We start from the raw sequence: 18,587 nt of genomic DNA on the forward strand, positions 1-18,587 counted from the left end.
CCATAAAGGCTATCGCATAGTGGATGGCGCTCGTCAAATGTATTTTTGGACCGCTCGGTCATGAGCTACCCTACGACAGTTGGAACTGCTGAAACCTGAAGCTTGGTAGACTTTTCCAGTGGAGTGGACTTCATGCATCTTGCGACTAGCCTACAGGTTTCGTCAAGGCTTGTATTGATCTTCTTTGCATGCGCCTATCTAGACCAGCCATGGCACGCGTACTATGCTGAAGAAAATTAAAGTGCTAAAGCGATGGTTCTAAGCACAGTAGGTTTGGCGCCCCATTTACTGCCAGTTACCTTTAAAGCATATTGTTACTTGCACCTAACGTAGTTCGGGTTTTTTCGCAGTGATGTTTGTATGTGAGGGACCTGTCAAATGTTACTCCGACGTATGTCGACTGGTCTGTGTGCTCAAGGGTAGAAGGCTAGATAACAAATTAAAACAGCTTGTAGAGTTGCACTGCCTTCCACTCGTACTACCTGATAAATCTGCTACCTATGTGTGTGACTTTGTTTTTGGGATGGTGGCAGGAGGGAGGAGCCGGGAGGGGGGGGGGGGTTTAACTTTCAAATTCGCTAGACGATTTGCAGATTAACGCACTGCAGATAAAACCCATACAGCTGCTATACCACACAAACCATTAAGCAAGCCCCTTCAAAACTAGTTAAGCTCAGCGACTTGCGAGACTTGTTGAGGGGTTCATAGCCCTGTATGCTATTCTGACCAAACTCTGAGTTTTGGGAAACTACTGAGCGGTCATGGATCAGCATTACTTCCAAACTCTTCCTGTTTATTGTGATTTTCTTGTCACTATGAGTCACCGAGGTCTTCATGGAGACAAAGGGCGTCATTCTTGTTCCTAAACGCACTCCTTCGTAAAATAAAATACATCAAATGACACGGTGGAGTTAGAACGATACGACTGTTTGAATACAGAAATGACATTATTTCACCGAAGGAAGGACATCATATTGCTTGTAGCCATAGTTGTCACGTCCAGATATAGTACGGCATTGATGCTGCTGCAAAACGAGCGACCACTCTCCCACGAAAACAGTTCTTAAGATGATGTACACGATGAATAGCGAGGTCAAACTAAGTGTCTGTACGGACAATCTCCGTCTGCCTCTGCTTTAAATTCCACGGCCGCCGCTGACATCACGGTGGGCCTGCGCAGGTCCGCCTGTTACCCAAGTAGGTGCAACAGAAGGTCGGAAGGAAAAGGACGACCGAACAAGAAAAGTATTTTAACTGCCAGAGATAGGCTACATTTTATTTGACAAGTGGTACTGTAATTTTATGACAAAATAGATTTGTGTTTGTCTCATTAACAATTTTCGAACCGAATTTCGAATCGCTAAACCTCCTAATATCGTGTCGAACCTCCTTTTCACCGTGGTAGTGCAGCAGTTCGACATGGCATGGACTCATCAAGTAGATGGAAGTCCCCTTCAAAAATATTGAGCCATGCTGCCTCTACAGATATTCATTATTGCGAAAATGTTACCGGTGCAGGATTTTGTGCACGAACTGACCTCTCGATTAGATCCCACAAATGTTCGATTGGGATTCATGGAGAGCGATCTGAGAGGCCAAATCACTCGCTCGAACTGTCAGGAATGTTCTTCGAACCAGAAGTGAACGACTGTGGTCCAGTGACAAGGCGCTACGTTGTTTGGGAACATGAAGTCCATAAATGGCTGCTAATGGTCTTCGTGTAGCGGAACATTACTTTTTACAGTTAATGATCGGTTCAGTTAAATCAGAGACCCAGTCCATTCCATGTAAATACAACCCACACCATTATGTAGCCACCACCAGCTTGCACAATATCTTGTTAGCAATTTGGGCCCATGGCTTCCTGGGGTCTGTGATACACTCGAACCCTACCATCAGCTCTTGCCAACTGACATCGGGACTCATGTGACCATGTCACTGTTATTCAGTTATGTGCTGCTATAGTCACAAACCCAGGAGAGGCGCTGTATGTAATTTCGTGCTGTTAGCAAAGGCATTGGCGTCGGTAGTCTGCTACTATAGCCTATCAACGCCAAATTTCGCCGCTGTGTCCAAGCGGATACGTTCGTCGTAAGTCCTGCACTGATTTCTGCGGTTATCTCACGCAGTATTATTTGTGTGTCAGCACAAACACTGCTGCTATCGGTCGTTATATGAGTGCCGTCGGCCACCGACTTGTCCGTGGCGAGAAATAACGGCTAAATTTTGTATTCTCGGTACACTCTTCACACTGTGGATCCGGGAATACTGAATTCCCTAACGATTTTCGAAATGGAATGTCCCAGGCGTGTAACTCCAAAGACCATTTCGCATTCAAAGTCTGTTAATTCCCGTCGCGTGGCCATAATCAAGTCAGACACCTTTTAACGCGAGTACAAATGATAGGTTCGCCATTTTATAAATAAGATATGCGATGCTACCACAATCTGTATATGTGCATATCACTAACCCATGACTTTTATTACTTCAGTGTAGATCCCTACTGTACCTATGACATCCGATAACGAATATATGTTATAGTAGTTTGTGCGAAGAGTACAGTCTACATCTACATTTATACTCAGAAAGCCACCCAACGGTGTGTGGCGGAGGGCACTTTACGTGCCACTGTCATTACCTCCCTTTCCTGTTCCAGTCGCGTATGGTTCGCGGGAAGAACGAATGCCGGAAAGCCTCCGTGCGCGCTCGAATCTCTCCAATTTTACATTCGTGATCTGCTCGGGAGGTTTAAGTAGGGGGAGCAATATATTCGATACCTCATGCAGAAACGCACCCTCTCGAAACCTGGACAGCAAGCTACACCGCGATGCAGAGCCCCTCTCTTGCAGAGTCTACCACTTGAGTTTGCTAAACATCTCTGTAACGCTATCACGCCTACCAAATAACCCTGTGACGAAACGCGCCGCTCTCCTTTGGATCTTCTCTATCTCCTCTGTCAACCCGACCTGGTACGGATCCCACACTGATGAGCAATACTCAAGTATAGGTCGAACGAGTTTTTTGTAGGCCACCTCCTTTGTTGATGGACTACATTTTCTAAGGATTCTCCCAATGAATCTCAACCTGGCACCCGCCTTATCAACAATTAATTTTACATGATCATTCCACTTCAAATCATTCCGTACGCATACTCCTAGATATTTTACAGAAGTAACTGCTACTAGTGTTTATTCTGCTATCATATAATCATACAATAAAGGATCCTTCTTTCTATGTATTCGCAATACATTACATTCGTCTATGTTAAGGGTCAGTTGCCACTCCCTGCACCAAGCGCCTATCCGCTGCAGACCTTCCCGCATTTCGCTGCAATTTTCAAATAGTATTTTGCTATACAGCGATTACATGCTTGCGTTTTTCTCTGACTTTCCTTTGCACGGGCATAAAAGTACAGCAGAGCAAAGCGAGCCGTAGAAAATGGGACCTAAGTTCATACAGTTTCGTTTCTGTGCCCTCGTGGCGTATGACCTTAATTTAACTATACCATCGCTGACGTCGGCTGCTATCTGTTACAGGAATCGCAACACAAACGTTTTGTCACATAGGATGTAATGGTTAAACTTTCGGACATACATTTCGAAATGAAAATACTGGACCACGTGTTGACCTGACTATAACGGGTTTTAGATTATCACCATATTGCAACGTGTACTGCATGTTTCCTGATTGGGTTTTTCATTACGTAGTAAAGGTCAAAAGATTTAATATCTTGGCATCCGATGCAGCAGTGTACTACTGCTGTAATCTTAGTGATTGCTTGGTCTCAATGGGCTCGACATCGACAGAATATTCCATTCCTTCTGTGATCTACAGTAAATTTAGCAAACGTTACCTAACCACACACGTGTATAATCTACTTACACATTCACCTGCAGAGTGTAATAAGTTGTCAAACAGAAATGATTTCAATTTTTTAAAAAAACTGTTTCATTGTCTGTTTCATTCACAAATGAAAATCTCAGATTCTTTTATAGGTATATACTTCGCAACGTTGTGTGCAAGAGAAAGGCTTAATTGGGAAGGGAGAAGGCCATTTGAGTTCCTATTGTTGTGTTTATTAACGCATGTGTTAGTTCCGGATTCTTCACAAAACAATTCATAAGAGAGTAAACGTATTGTGAAACCGTTGTCAGTATTCCGAGTAATTTTAAACAGTTACGTGTATGACATTGGAGGATGGATACGTTTCTATGCATTGAATGCTTCGTGTCTAATTGTGGAACTGCCACAGAAAATTGTTGCAATCGACATTAACGAAAGGAAGTACGCGAAGTGATACAAGTGATATTTTGGTCGCCAAAATCAGCATAAGCCAACTGATATTTTGGTCGCCAAAATCGGCACTAACATGTAGAGAAAATTTTGTTGAACTCAAGAGTTTGAGATCTATGATATATCATGTCTGATCGAGATTTTGTATTAAGTTTTATCGGTGTACAGACCAAGCCAAGTTTTAAATTTTACTCAAACATGACCCAGATTGAGCAACTAGAAAGTGTTTTACATGGACATCACCGCGAGAATATGAGATCAGTTCGTGCTATATGTGAGCGAATGCAGAAATTTTGAAAATTACACTTCCTCCCATCTACAGATATAAATGAACTGTGTTAAAAGTTAGGCGATATGCTATTTATCGGGAACCAATCAATTTTTACAAAATCGTTAATTTATCTGTGTTTACACTGATCATATTGTGTCATTCCCTCTTCCTGTCACATAATTGTGGCACAGTCTATTCATCATTCCTTAAGATGAATTCATTATCCTACTATTCCAGACACAACTTCGACCTTTTTTGTACGTACTACTTCGGTAAAAATGTAATTACAGCGTCCACGACTCTTCCGTTGCGTGGGTGATGAGTTAGGGGAAGTCAGTGCGACGAGTAAAGAGACGAATGTGAGTAGCCGATCACAACCGCGTGCTTCGAAAATGAAGTTAGCTGGTATTTTGTGCTACCAAGCCCCAAGTTAACAGCATCCTTGGAATTTGCGGCAGATTCGGAAGTAAGTCCCACAAATAGGTGACTGCAGTGACGAGCGTAGACCTCGCGCTACGCTACACGTTAATTTATCACAATTAACTTCCGGTGTTCACATTCTTTGGCTTTGTCAATTCACGTTCAGTTTACCACGTTTCAACCTATCCAAGACCTCGGGCTACGCTGCTGATCAACCTGTTACCACAATCATTTTATGATGCTTACATTCGTTGGCTTAGCCAACTCACAACCATTTTATAACATTTCAACGTAATCTTGACGTCGGGATACGCTGCACGTCACGTTGTCACCACAACCAAGGTATACCGGGATGCGGAACGTGACTATGAATGTTAACAAATAGACATAAAAAGGTGTTACTGTAACTGAAGTACTAAAACAAAAGAAATCAATTCGTATCTTCCACCAGAAGCAATCATTGGATCCAGAGAGTCTCGTCGGCTTCCTTTGTGACCGACAATTCGCAATTTTTCACAACACAACTTTTATTGATGTAAGTTCACAACGTTGATGACTGAACATACAAAAGAAAGATAACAATAACGAAAAAAAGTCTCCTAATTGAGGCAAACAAAAGTTCACTTCTTATTTTCCACAAAGGTTCGTGGTAACACACTCACACAAGAGTAACAGTCCACGTCCGAGACGAAGACGTAATCTTCGACGGTTGCAGTACACGAGGTCGGCATCTGGTATGAACTCCGGGTCTCGTCCTAGCCACTAAGTTGCTGTCTCCAGCCGGCGTAGTGATATTTTCTGCAGGCCTTGGTTCTAGCTCCCCCTGCAGGAAGTAGTGCTCGGAATGTCTGTTTCCATTAACTTGTGTGTAAATAGCCAGTGTTTACCATGATGCTTTTGGGTACGCCTTTGGTTATGGACAACCTCGTCCTCTGTGGTGTTATATAGGTTGCCGGCCCTCAGCGGCTACCCTGGCTCCGGTATAACAGCTTCTTTATGTTATCACTCAATTGGCTAAGACCAGCGATAAAAAATTGCCGACAGCAATGTCCTGTGCGCGGAATCCTTCCGAAATTTGTTCAGTATTTTCCCGATTTTGTGCTCCTCTGGTGGAGCCGTTGGTGTGATGGTCAGATGGTAACTCGTCGTGAGAACGTCGTCCGATAGGCTCCGCGTGCAGTTCAGCGAGGAGGTTTTGGGGTAGCAGGCGCACGACGAAGGAGGCAACCCGGGCCGGTGCTGGGAACAGACCCTTATTTGTGTCGCAAAATGTCTAGTCTGGACCTGGACTGAAGCGCGGTCCCGTTGGGGTTGAGGGCTGTTTGTTTGAAAACACCCACCTCTTCTAGGTTCAAGTGTTCGCTGGTCACACTGTACTGGTGGTCGTAGACGTGTTGGACAGTGAACGGTTTCTACTCTTTCAGACGCTATATCCGTTGTCCGGAAGAGATTGTCGGTCAAAGCAAAGCGGGAAGATCTGTACAGCCTTCATTACACCGTCGCTGCACCATGGTAGCATTTATGGACGAGAACTGTCCGTTTCGTGCGAGGCAAGTAGTTCTACTATTCAATAGTTGGTGATCCGTTCGTGTTATCTGTTCATGTTGTAAAGATTGTCACTGAGTCTACCCTTGAGGGCGCCATCTGTGTTATGTGTCTGTGTGGGACCGGCGGTAACTGATTTATGTTTCAGGTTTCATCATGTCAGTTTAATGACACGTATATTGTATCTTCAAGAAATGTACTTAAGACTGAGATGTGAAATAAATTATGATTTCAAGCTTACTGCACTGTAAACCGACTGAGATAGCAGTGGATGAATTCTAATGTTGCAGATCAATCTTTGAGTTACGCAATCAGCTTTGAACAATTCGTATCTCCTCATTTGGCGTTCATCTGAAGGTGCTCTGCATCTAAGCTTGTTTTCAAATTGTCTAGCACTTCTGTACAGTACTCAAGTAAATCTTAATTTGTGCCACAGGCGAAAATGGTGTGCCTAAAACTTGTGGCTAGGGGGTACGCTGTAATTGCTATCGCGTATTTCAAGTTCCGCAGCGAAACTGATTTTATCTGAAGATCGTTTTCAAATCTGAATTGATGGCAATTGCTGATTATACATTTTGTTTAAAGATTTAATATATATATATTTTTAGAATAGGTTTGAGGATTTAAATTTTAATGCCAAGTAGTTACCTGCTATCAGCTGAAACTTCTGACTGATGTTGTGATTGCCGGCCGGGGTGGCCGATCGGTTCTAGGCGCTACAGTCCGGAACCGCGCGACCGCTACGGTCGCAGGTTCGAATCCTGCCTCGGGCATGGGTGTGTGTGATGTCCTTAGATTAGTTAGGTTTACGTAGTTCTAAGTTCTAGGGGACTGATGACCTCAGAAGTTAAGTCCCATAGTGCTCAGAGCCATTTAAACCATGTGATGTTGTGATTGTCTTGAACTTAAAGTGGCTCAAAAGGCTCTGAGCACTATGGGACGTAACTGCTGTGGTCATCAGTCCCCTAGAACTTAGAACTATTTAAACTTAACTAACGTAAGGACATCACACACATCCATGTCCGAGGCAGGATTCGAACCTGCGACCGTAGCGGTTGCGCGGTTCCAGACTATAGCGCCTGGAACCGCTCGGCCACTCCGGCCGGCTTCTTGAACTTAGATTTGACATCTTTTTATTACCGCTATTTGCCATCAACATTGGATCAAGATTGATGTTTAATCAAGCGTATTATAATGGTTACCTTTTTTAAAAAAAAGGTTTCGGCAATAAGTGTTTTTTGCAAATGTTTAGTAGGAATTTCTCGTTAATAAATTTATTTTTAAAGACATGCCTGAATTAATGCTAGCCCGGCACCTTACCACTTCCTACAGCTCCTACGATACTAAGCAACACACAACGACAGACCTACAGAGACTGTAAGTTCAAGTAGTCTGCTGCTTCTGCATCGTTGCGAACACTATTCGAAAATTATTTAAAAGTGGTTCTATCACTTTAAATACTAATATAAATGGAAAAAAACTGATAAGTCACGGCAGTATCTCCAATACTTGCATCAAGACGGGAGACTTGGAACACATAAACAAGATAGTATTGCAGCACATTAATTCGGTCTTTAACAACCAAATCGTATGTTTCTGTGTTGTGGAGACGAGGAGAGATAAACGACATTAAAGGTGATAGGTGGCTACACTGAGCTACAGCGCCAGAGATTGCGCCAAAGAGTATTATTCAGCCTCCTCCACTGGCAGTTCTTGTCGAGAAGTCGTAGTAGGCAGTGCTTATCGAGAAGTCGTAGTGGAGAGTGCTTATTGAGATGTAGCAGTAGGCAGTGCTTATTGAGATGTAGCAGTGGTGAGTCGTTGTTGAGAAGTTCCCGTGGAGAGTGCTTGTTCAGAACTTGTAGTATTGTTTTGATGGGCTAGACCCCAGATGTTCGATTGGGGATGCTGTAATGTGCTTTTCGTCAATATATATGAAGGTAAAAAAAATTGGTGTTTTTTTTTATTATTTCAATGTCTTAAACAATAATGCCTCTTGGTCACAGATTCAGTCAACAAAGCATCTGGCTCGTGTTCTTGTATTAGACTGTATTTTTGGTTTCTATGTGCAATTATAGTATTTCTGTTTTTTTTTAAATTACTTCAGTATAAATGGTGTTTAAAATATCTGGTCATATTGAGGAAGAACCGTGCCAGATGTGTACGTTGAATCACACTTCCACACACAGAACAGCTACACTTGTGTTTTGTTGTTTCCTAGGTTTTATAGTTGCTGGGGACTTAATTAATTAATTGTGTTAACGGAAATTTTCTTTCATTCTTTGTTGTTATTCTATGCAGTCAGATTACGTACTATACCAGTCAGGGCCAACTGGTTACGAGACTGCGTAGCCGGACATTCAGCTAAAAAAAATTAAAAGTATTTACATTCTTTATTTAATTAAGCCCCCATGCAAAGGACGTATAGAATTCTACAGTCTCGTAGTTCCATGCTGTCTTAAAATTCGAAAAGACGTAATTCCAGTTTCGCGACACTGATCGCTCCGGTTTAAGGCGGCCAAGGTCTGGGAGACTGGAAACGAGCTTACACCTGCCCGCGGGGTCGAGGGGCAGAGTCGTGCAAGGTTGCAGCTTCAGGTCCTGCAGTGCATAAGGGTCTCACCTCTCTGGGCAACTGAGCTTGCCTCGTCGCGTGTGTTCCGAATTCACAAACCGGGAAACCTAGTGAAGAGGTACCGGTACCGAAGAATGTACAAAGGGGACACCTATGCGATTCTCTCTAGAACAGGGCTTAACAGTTCGATGAAGACCCTTAGCACTCTCGCCTACTGACGTCCTTCTTCGCGAGCAGAGCAGTAGCGGCGTGGTGGGGAGTGAGAGAAACAGTATAAGCCTTAAAATATATCGCCCAGTTGTTTTTTTGTTTGTTTTCAGAATGAAATTTTCACTCTTCAGTGGAGTGTGCGCTGATACGAAACTTCCTGGCAGATTAAAACTGTGTGCCGCACCGAGACTCCAACTCGGGACCTTTGTCTTTTGCGGAGATCTAGAAGGCTGTGGCTAAGCCATGTCTCCAGAATATCCTTTCTTCCAGCAGTGCTAGTTGTGCAAGACGCAGACACTGGCACGAGTTGGCTATTGGACGAAGACAACAAATCAGTATGAGGGTCATTTAGAAACTAACGCCTCCCGTTTACTTTCAAGGAAACTGCAACAGATACAGAAAGCCGAATTACGCATTAAAAAGCGCAAGATTTCATTTAGATATTCATTTTTTCCAGATGGTCACTACGATTCGTTATGCGGGTATATCAACGTGGAACAAGAGCTATACCGTGTTCATAAAAACCTGAACCAGCTGAAGCTGACCGATGTCTGGCAGCTTTGAGGACAGCATCTGATTCTGAAAAATACTGACCACGTCGTCCATCTTTTATGGGCCCAAACAGATGGAAGACTGCAGGTGCTAAATCAGGACTGCACGGCGAATGTACTAGGATAGTCCAGCCAAATCTGACGATAAGTTCCTTTGCCACAAAACTGTTATGTGGGGTTCTGCTATCGTGCTGAATGTTGAAATTAATCTTCTTCTCTGAGCAACTCTAAAAAATCGTGCTTCCAGCCTGCTCATGGCCGTCTTGTAGCGTAGTGAATCGACAACTGCTTTAGAAGTCAAGGCATCCGAGTAACCCACACCCAGCCTAACTCAGAAGGATGCGCCACCACTTTGGCTGCAGATATCTCTCCCTTGAATTTCTTCTTTGTTGGAGAAGTGTCGCCACTCGATGCTCTGTAAAATATACACAATTCCTTGGTCGTAATTCGAAAATCAGCACGGCTGAGTTTATAGACGCGGTATTTATTACAAGTGACCGAGGGAGGTGGCGCAGTGCTTTGCACACTGGACTTGCATTCGGGAGGACGACGGTTCAAACGCTTGTCTAGCCATCCTAATTTAGGTTTTCATTGATTTCCCTAAATCGCTTCAGGCAGATGCTAGTATGGTTCTGTTGAAAGGGCACGTCCGAGTTTCTTCCCCGTCCTTCTCCAAACCGAGCCTTTGCTGTGTCTCTAATGCCCTCGTTGTCGACGGAATGTTAACCACTAATCTCTTCCCCTCTGTTCCTACTTTGAGTGATAACAACTGAGCAGTGTCCGTTGGGGCGTGGTTCGTCGTGTTCATCCTCTTTCACCACTATCGCAACTGTGCCTACCACCTCAGGTTCGCACGTCTACTATGTCATGTCCACACATCTTTAGCAAGGGTCTGTGGGTTTCAGTTGATTCACTTTGTTCAGAAGTGAGAAATTCAGCGACAGATTTCTGGTTACAATGAAATGTGTACCCTTAGCTGCATACATGCGTTGATATAAGTCAATGGGGACAGTTGAAAATGTGTGCCCCGACCGGGATTCGAACCCGGAATCTCCTGCTTACATGGCAGACGCTCTATCCATCTGAACCAACGGGGACACAGACGATAGTGCGTTTGCAGAGACTTATGTCTGGCACGCCTCTAGTGAGACCCACATTCGCAACTTATTGTCCCGCACTATATCCATAGCGCCCCTGCCCATTATACTCATCACTCGCGGTTTTACTACCGATTCCCGTGAGAGTTCGGGCACTGTTTGTGCATCTGCACAGAAGAAGATGGTCAAATGGCCGGTGAGCCTTATATATATATAAAGATGGTATCTGTTCTTCCGGACATGTCCGAAAGAACAGATTCATATATAGATTTCTGGTTCACACGCACTTTAATCTGAGACGTTCATCTGGTAAGCTCCCTTGCTGCTCCTATCTGTTGTAGGACAATGAGAGCAACAGGACAGTAGAAGATTCGAAAAAAATTGTTTCATCAGCGTAGTCAGGCAAGTGAAGACTAAAAGAAACAGGAGGCATTAGCTGCGGAATGACGCTAATAGAGAGAATACGTAGAAGCCGATGCAGACAGCGACGACTAGGTATTCTCACAGCGTTTATGCAATGGCCACGTTTATCGGGGGTAGGACGTCAAACGGGCCGACTTGGAGCAGGAGAGGCACCACAGGACATTTTATTTTCTACTGTCTATACTTTCACAAATAAATTCATAAAACTTTGCCAGCATGACGAGGAAGGATTCAGGATTCGCACTCATAGCAGTGGAAGTGCAAAAACATAGCAAAATAATTTTTTTTAGATATGAAATTTCATCATTTTTTCACTTAATGTTGGCTGCATTTGTTGCTTTAGGTACATTTTCCTTCACAAGTAAGAGAGATTCTTTGATGAATTTTGCACAGAATACAAACCATACTTACAGGTGTATGATACTCTAGAATTTTCCAAATCTATTAAAAACTGTGGTAAAAATTGAGATAATTAACTACAAAAGATGATTTTTTTCTAAACATAAAGTTTAAAACGTAAGAGCTCATTCATTTTTTCATAAATTAAATAAAAATGGCTCTGAGCACTATGGGACTTAACAGCTGTGGTCATCAGTCCCCTAGAACTTAGAACTACATAAACCTAACTAACCTAAGGACATCACGCACATCCATGCCCGAAGCAGGATTCGAACCTGCGACCGTAGTGGTCACGCGGTTCCAGACTGAAGCGCCTAGAACCGCACGGCCACACCGGCCGGCATAAATTAAATAGATTCTAGAGTTTCAGACACCTGTAAGTATGGTTTGTATGCTGTTCAAAATTCATCGAACAGTTCTCTTACTTATGAAGAAAAGTGTACCTATAGCAACAAATGCAGCCAATAGTAAGTGAAAAATGATGGAATTTCACATGTAAAAAAATTATTTTGTTATGTTTTCGAACTTCCGCTGCTACGAGTGTGAATCCTGAATTCTTCCTGGTCGTGCTGGCAAAGTTTTATGAATTTACTTGTAAAAGTGTAGACAGTGGAAATTAAAATGTCGTGTGGTGCCTCTCCTGCTCCAAGTCGGCCCGTTTGAAGTCCTACCCCTCTTAAAGACATACGCAGATGCTCTCGGGAGGTCTCGAGCTTTTGTGCTGTAACGAGAAGATCTTGCGCCGGATAACGCCAGCTGAGAAAGTGTGCAGATTAGGGATCGGCGGAATACTCGCACGCTATTGGCCTGGTCACGGCCGGGCCACGAGGCCCTGATATTATGTGAGCCGGCGCGGGGTCGACCAGTGTGGTGGACGTTCTCCGGCGCTTCGCAACCGGTTTCAGTGCGGCGGCGTCGTGCGTCGGGGCAGACATCATGCGGACGCTCTCGCTTGTAGTGGCCGTCGCGTACTGCTTCTTGAGCCTGCCTGCCGGTCCGGGGCAGGTACTGAGCTACGCCGGTCAAATAGCTTTCCAGATAGACCCGCCCAGCTTGATTGCCTTCTACGAGTCTTTCAAGAATGTTCTCAGCAGGACACTCAGGCCGAAGGACCGGGCGAAGTTCTTGGAGACACTGCGACAGCGGAAGGTTAGTTCTGAATTTGATGACTGGTGATGAGGGGGGAACTGTTGTGTTGTCATTAGTGCTCGCCTGTTCACATTTACGAGAAACCAGGCAGTCTACATTTTCGTTTATGTGATAAGATTTGCAGACGTCTGCTATCATTACTAGTTTTGCGGGATGTTATGATGCTAGTTGGAAGTCCTTATATAACTTAACTAGCTGAGTATACGACGTATGTATTTATTCCAGTTCTATTAGTCCATCTCCTCTTATGCCTCTATCTCTGGCCATCTCCTCCTCTCCCCTCTTAGTCCTTCTCCTTCTTCCCCCTCTCTCTGTCCATTTCCTTATCCCCTGTTCCTACCATCGCCTTCTCTCTCCTCTCTCTGTCCACCTCCTCCAACCCCACTCTCTTTTAATCTCCTTCTGCCCTTCTCTCTGTCTATCTGCTACTCTCCCCTCTCTCTGTTCATTTCCTTCTCACCCCTCTCTGTACATTTGCTTCTCCCCCTCTGTCCAACTTCGCCTTTTCCCCTCTGTTCATCACATCCTGTCCACTCTGTCTCTTCCTTACACTTTTCATCTTCTCCTCCACCTCCATTAGTGCATATTATTCTCCACCCTCTCTATGTCCAACTCCTCCTTCCCCCCTCTCTCTGTCTCTCACTGCCTCTTTCCTTTGTCTCTCCATCTCTCTTCCTCTCTCTCTGTCCGCCTCCTCCTCTTCTCTATTTCTGTCCATTTCCATCTCCTCTCTCTCTGTTCATTTCCTCCTTTCCCATATCTCTGTCCATCTTCTCCATTCCCCTGTCTGACTGTCCGTTTCTTATCCCCCCCCCCCCCAATCATTCTCTGCATTATCACTCCCACCTGAATGGGAGGTTTGCTATTTCTTACACCCACAGTATTTCTTTCCAGCTAACAAATGATATATGTACCAAGTTTGCTTGAAATCGATCCAGGGTTTTAGGAGGAGCTTTTTACCCACAGCTTTTCTCGTTGCGCACACACACTGATCAGCCAGAACCTTATAACCACCTACCTTGCAGCCGGTGTGTCCATCTTTGGCCTGATACAGCGGCGACGCGTCATAATACAGAAGCAATGAGGCCTTGGTAGGTCGCTGGAGGGACCTGGCATCACATCTGCACGTACAAGTCATTTAACTCCCTAAAATTCCGGAGTGGGGGGCGATGAACTCTGACGTCACGTTCAGTCACATCCCAAATGTGTTCGATCAGGTTCAGATCTGGCTAGTGGGGAGGGGGGGGGGGGTCAACATACCAATTGGAGCTCGGTACCATGTTGTTCGAACCACTCGATCACACTCCTAGCCTTGTGACATGGTGCATTGTCTTGTTGAAAAATGCCACTGCCATCGGGAAACAGCCGGCCGGTGTGGCCGTGCGTCTCTAGGCGCTTCAGTCTGGAACCGCGTGACCGCTACGGTCGCAGGATCGAATCCTGCCTCGGGCATGGATGCGTGTGATGTCCTTAGGTTAGTTAGGTTTAAGTAGTTCTTAAGTTCTAGGGAACTGATGACCACATATGTTAAATCCCATAGTGCTCAGAGCCATTTGAACCATTTGAACCATCGAGAAACATGATCGTCATGGAGAGTCGTACCTTATCTGCAATCAGTGTACGATGCTCCGTCATGGTGCCTTGCACGAGCTCCATTGGACCCATGGATGGCCAGAGCATAATGGAGCCGCTGCCAGCTTGTCTCTATCCAGCAGTACCGGTGTGAAGGAGCTGTTCCCTTGGAAGACGACGGATTCACGCTCTCCAATTGGCATGATGAAGAAGGTATCGGGAGTCATTGGTCCAACGTCCAGAGCTGATGACCACGTGCCCATTTTAGTCGTAGTTGCGGATGTCGTGGTATTAACATTGACACATGCAGGGGTCGTCGGCTCCGGTGGCCCATCGTTAGGTGTGTTCGATGCACTGTGTGTTCAGACACACTTGTACTCGGCCGAGAATAAAAAATCTGCTATTAGTTCAGTCATAGTTCGCCGCCTGCCCTGTTTTACCAGTATGCCCAGCCTACGTCGTCCGACATCTGTAATGAGATGTAGCCGCCCAAACCTTGGTGTCGCCAAGCGTTGAAGACCCGTACCACAGCACTTCTCGAACACTCGACAGGCCGTGCAGTTCCCATGTCGGGCCTCCGGGCCATCACAACCTGCCCTCGGTCAAACTCAGACAAATCGCGTCCTTTCACATTCTACACACGAACATCTCGCTCACTGCTCCTACATGTGCCGCGTATGTGTCTCACTAGCAGTCATTCCTTGCCAAGTGTCGCTGCTGGCGCTTGCGCCGGGTTTATATCGATGGTAGGTCGTTCGTCATAATGTACTGGTTGATCAGTGTACACTGACGGAAAATTTTTCTTTTAATCATGCCGTCTTTTTCCACTTCCATGGTAAATCTGTATTCGGATGGAGCAAGTTCAAGAAGCTGCAGAAACGTACGTAATGTCTTTATTCCGTGCGACCACGCCTCAGATATGTCGTCTACACACCGCCAGAAGCAAGAATGTTGGAGACATGCCAACTGCAGTGCTTTTTCCTCAAGGACTTTCATAAAATAGTTGGAAACCAGTACTGGCTGTCTTTAAGCCAAAACAGAAGGAACAAGAACTTCCGACTCAAGAGCCGACGCGGCGCACTGCTGAGATTTAATTTAATTCTTAAACATAGGAGCGTCCAGAAGCACAGTCATTGTCCACAGCGCACGCACGAATCGCCTTTCTGCGCTTCCCTGAGCGCCGCTTTCCACCAACCGCGAGCGTGTTCCCGCGCACGCGCACTGCCTGCTCCTGGCCCACACATTTCCACGCGGCCGCGTGATGATTACCAGTCGCGCCTTCTAGCAGCGACGGCAGCAGCTATCCACACCTAAAGATGTCGAAGTTCTGTTGACGAAATATTATCAGATTTGCGCAACATGATGTGACGGCAAACCCCAAAAGAGTATTGCATTCAATAGGATAGTGAAAAGATTTCAAAGTGAAGCAAATAAATTTGCAGCTTCCCTTAGGTATTTCGGAATATAAAATGCTGCACTTCAGAGAACGAAAAAAAGTAATGTTCTGTGACTACAATCTCAACAAGTCACAGCTGGAATCAGTCAATCAATACCCGGATGTAACAGTCTATAGGGATATTAAATGGAACCATTACGTTGTTCAGTAGCAGGAAACCAAGTGGCAAACTTCGATCGATTAGTACAGTACAACGAAAATGTAATCGGTCTATAAAGGAGATTGCATACAAAACTCTAGGGTGACTCGTCCTAGAATACCGTACAAGTGTGTGGGGCCTGCACCACATAGAAGTAATGGAGGATATTGAGCATATACAAAGAAGGGCAGGACGAATTGTCATAGTCTTGTTTGACCCACGGGAAAAGCTAAAGAAAATGAACTGGCAGGCACTTGAATGTACACGCAAACTATCCCGAGAAATATGAATTTGTAGGCATCCGAGACCTGTAAAAACACTCTGGCTGTACTGCCGTGCGTCTTATAATGTACTTGAAATACTAAAACAAACCGCCGTATCTGATAAAAAAGTATCTTGTATCAGCTATAGAAAGCTTTATTTAATGCAGAGGTGCACTACAAGCAGGACTGCAAATTTTTTCGCTTTGACATCATACTGGATACGACAAGACATTGTACAGAAATAATTATTCCAAGGAAAGAGCAAAGCTAATACGGAGCATTAGGCATGGAATGAATGGTCACAGCACAATAAATGAAATCCAAGTGCCTGATGAGACAAATGATATTGAATTAAAACTATTGATCACTAAATTCGCTGAATTTAGCTGACTGTAGCTGAAAACAAAGGAGGAACGAAACGACAATTAAAGCAGCTCAATTGGACTTACGAGGAGAACGCAGTTAAAAAAAAAATTGCCATAAACCGATTTCCCATGAACTTCGCTCGGTGGAAAAGGAGTCAAAATAGCACGTGTCTCGGCTTCTCCGCAGATTCTCGGTCGTTTCTGAGATAATGCCAGAGTATTCAAGGTACCTTGTAGCGCCTGCTGAAAGAGAGTGAAGCTGTACCGCAGTGGCTAGCGTAGCGGCTTTTCATAACTGCGGCCCGTGTTTGAAAACAAATTGTTTTAATTTTATTTTGCTTTGTCTAGGCATTTCCGCAGAATGAATGCACCAGATCTGCCTGAAGAATAAATATGAGAATAAAAAGTAAGAATCAATATACGAGTAAATATAAAGATGAAGTATAAGACTATGAGAATTTAAAAATATTTAACCCCTGAAAATACCACATCTAAATTTTTTTTGAGTTATCAGTCTTCTGAATGATTTGATGTGGTTCACCACGAATTCCTCCCATGTGTCAAACTGTTCACCTCAGAGTACCACTTGCAACCTACGTTCTCAGTTATTTTCTGGATATATTTCAATCTCTGTCGCCCTCTATAGTTTTACCCTCTACAGATCCCTATAGTACCATGGACGTTATTTCGTGAAGTCTTAACAGATGTCTTATCGCCCTGTCTCTTCTTCACGTCAATTTTTTCCATGCATTCTATTACTTTCTGATTCTGCACAGAATCTTCTCATTCCTTACTTCATCAGTCCACCAAATTTTCAACATTCATCTGTAGCACAACATCTAGATGCTACAATTCTCTTCTGTTCCGGTTTCCTCAAAGTCCGTTTCACTACCGTACAATGCTATGCTGCAAACGTACATTCTCAGAAATTTCTTCCTCAAATTAAGGCCTATCTTTGACACTAGTAGACTTCTCTTGGCCAGGAATGCCCTTTTCGGCAGTGCTAGTCTGCTTTTGATGTCCTCCTTGCTCCGTCTGTCATTGGTTATTTTGTTGCCTATGTAGCAGAATTCCTTAACTTCATCTACTTCGTTACCATAAATACTGATGTTACGTCTCTCGCTATTCTCATTTCTGCTACTTCTCATTATTTTTCTCTTTGTTCGGTTTACTCTCAATCCACATTCTGTACTAATTAGATTGTTCATTGCATTTAGCAGATCATGTAATTCTTCTTCACTTTCGCTCAGAATAGCAATATCATCAGTGTATCGTTCTTGATCGTCCACTCTTATTATTCTCTCTTGGCTGTTGTACATATTGTACATTGTCCGTCTCTCCTTATAGCGTACCCCTGTTTTTCTCAGAATTTCGAACATGTTGCACCATTTTACATTGCGAACACTTTTTCCAGGTCGACAAATCCGATGAACGTGTCTTGATTTTTCTTTAGTCTTGCTTCCGTTATCTACCACAACGTCAGAAGTGCCTCTCTGGTGCCTTTATCTTTCCTAAAGCAATAATGATCATCATTTAACACACCCTTAATTTTCTTTTCCATTCTTCTGCTTATTATTCTTGTCAGAACTTGGATGCATGAGCTTTTAAGCTGATTGTACGATAATTCTCCTTACTTGTCAGCTCTTTTAGTCTTCGGAATTGTGTGGATGATATTTTTTCGAAAGCCAGATGGTATATAACCAGTCTCATACGCTCTACACTTCAAAATGAGTAATTGTTTTGTTGCCATTTCCCCCCAATGATTTTAAGAATTCTAGTGGAATGCTATCTATTCTGCCTTATTTGATCTCAAGTCTTCCAAAGCTCTTTTAAATTCTGATTCTAATACTGGATCCCCT

General features: G+C 44.0%; 1 protein-coding gene across 1 annotated transcript in view; it reads left to right on the plus strand.

The window, feature by feature from the left end:
* Window positions 1-12,661: 12,661 nt before the first annotated feature.
* The window catches only part of LOC124796077 (phospholipase B1, membrane-associated-like), a 102,366-nt gene continuing 96,440 nt past the window's right edge, over window positions 12,662-18,587 (plus strand). The window contains exon 1 of the mRNA XM_047260166.1: window positions 12,662-12,933. Coding sequence (XP_047116122.1) covers window positions 12,721-12,933 — 213 coding nt within the window. The 5' untranslated portion in view covers window positions 12,662-12,720. The remainder of the gene's footprint in view (window positions 12,934-18,587) is intronic.

This window comes from Schistocerca piceifrons, chromosome 1 (genome assembly GCF_021461385.2).
Source record: "Schistocerca piceifrons isolate TAMUIC-IGC-003096 chromosome 1, iqSchPice1.1, whole genome shotgun sequence".
NCBI lineage: Eukaryota > Metazoa > Arthropoda > Insecta > Orthoptera > Acrididae > Schistocerca > Schistocerca piceifrons.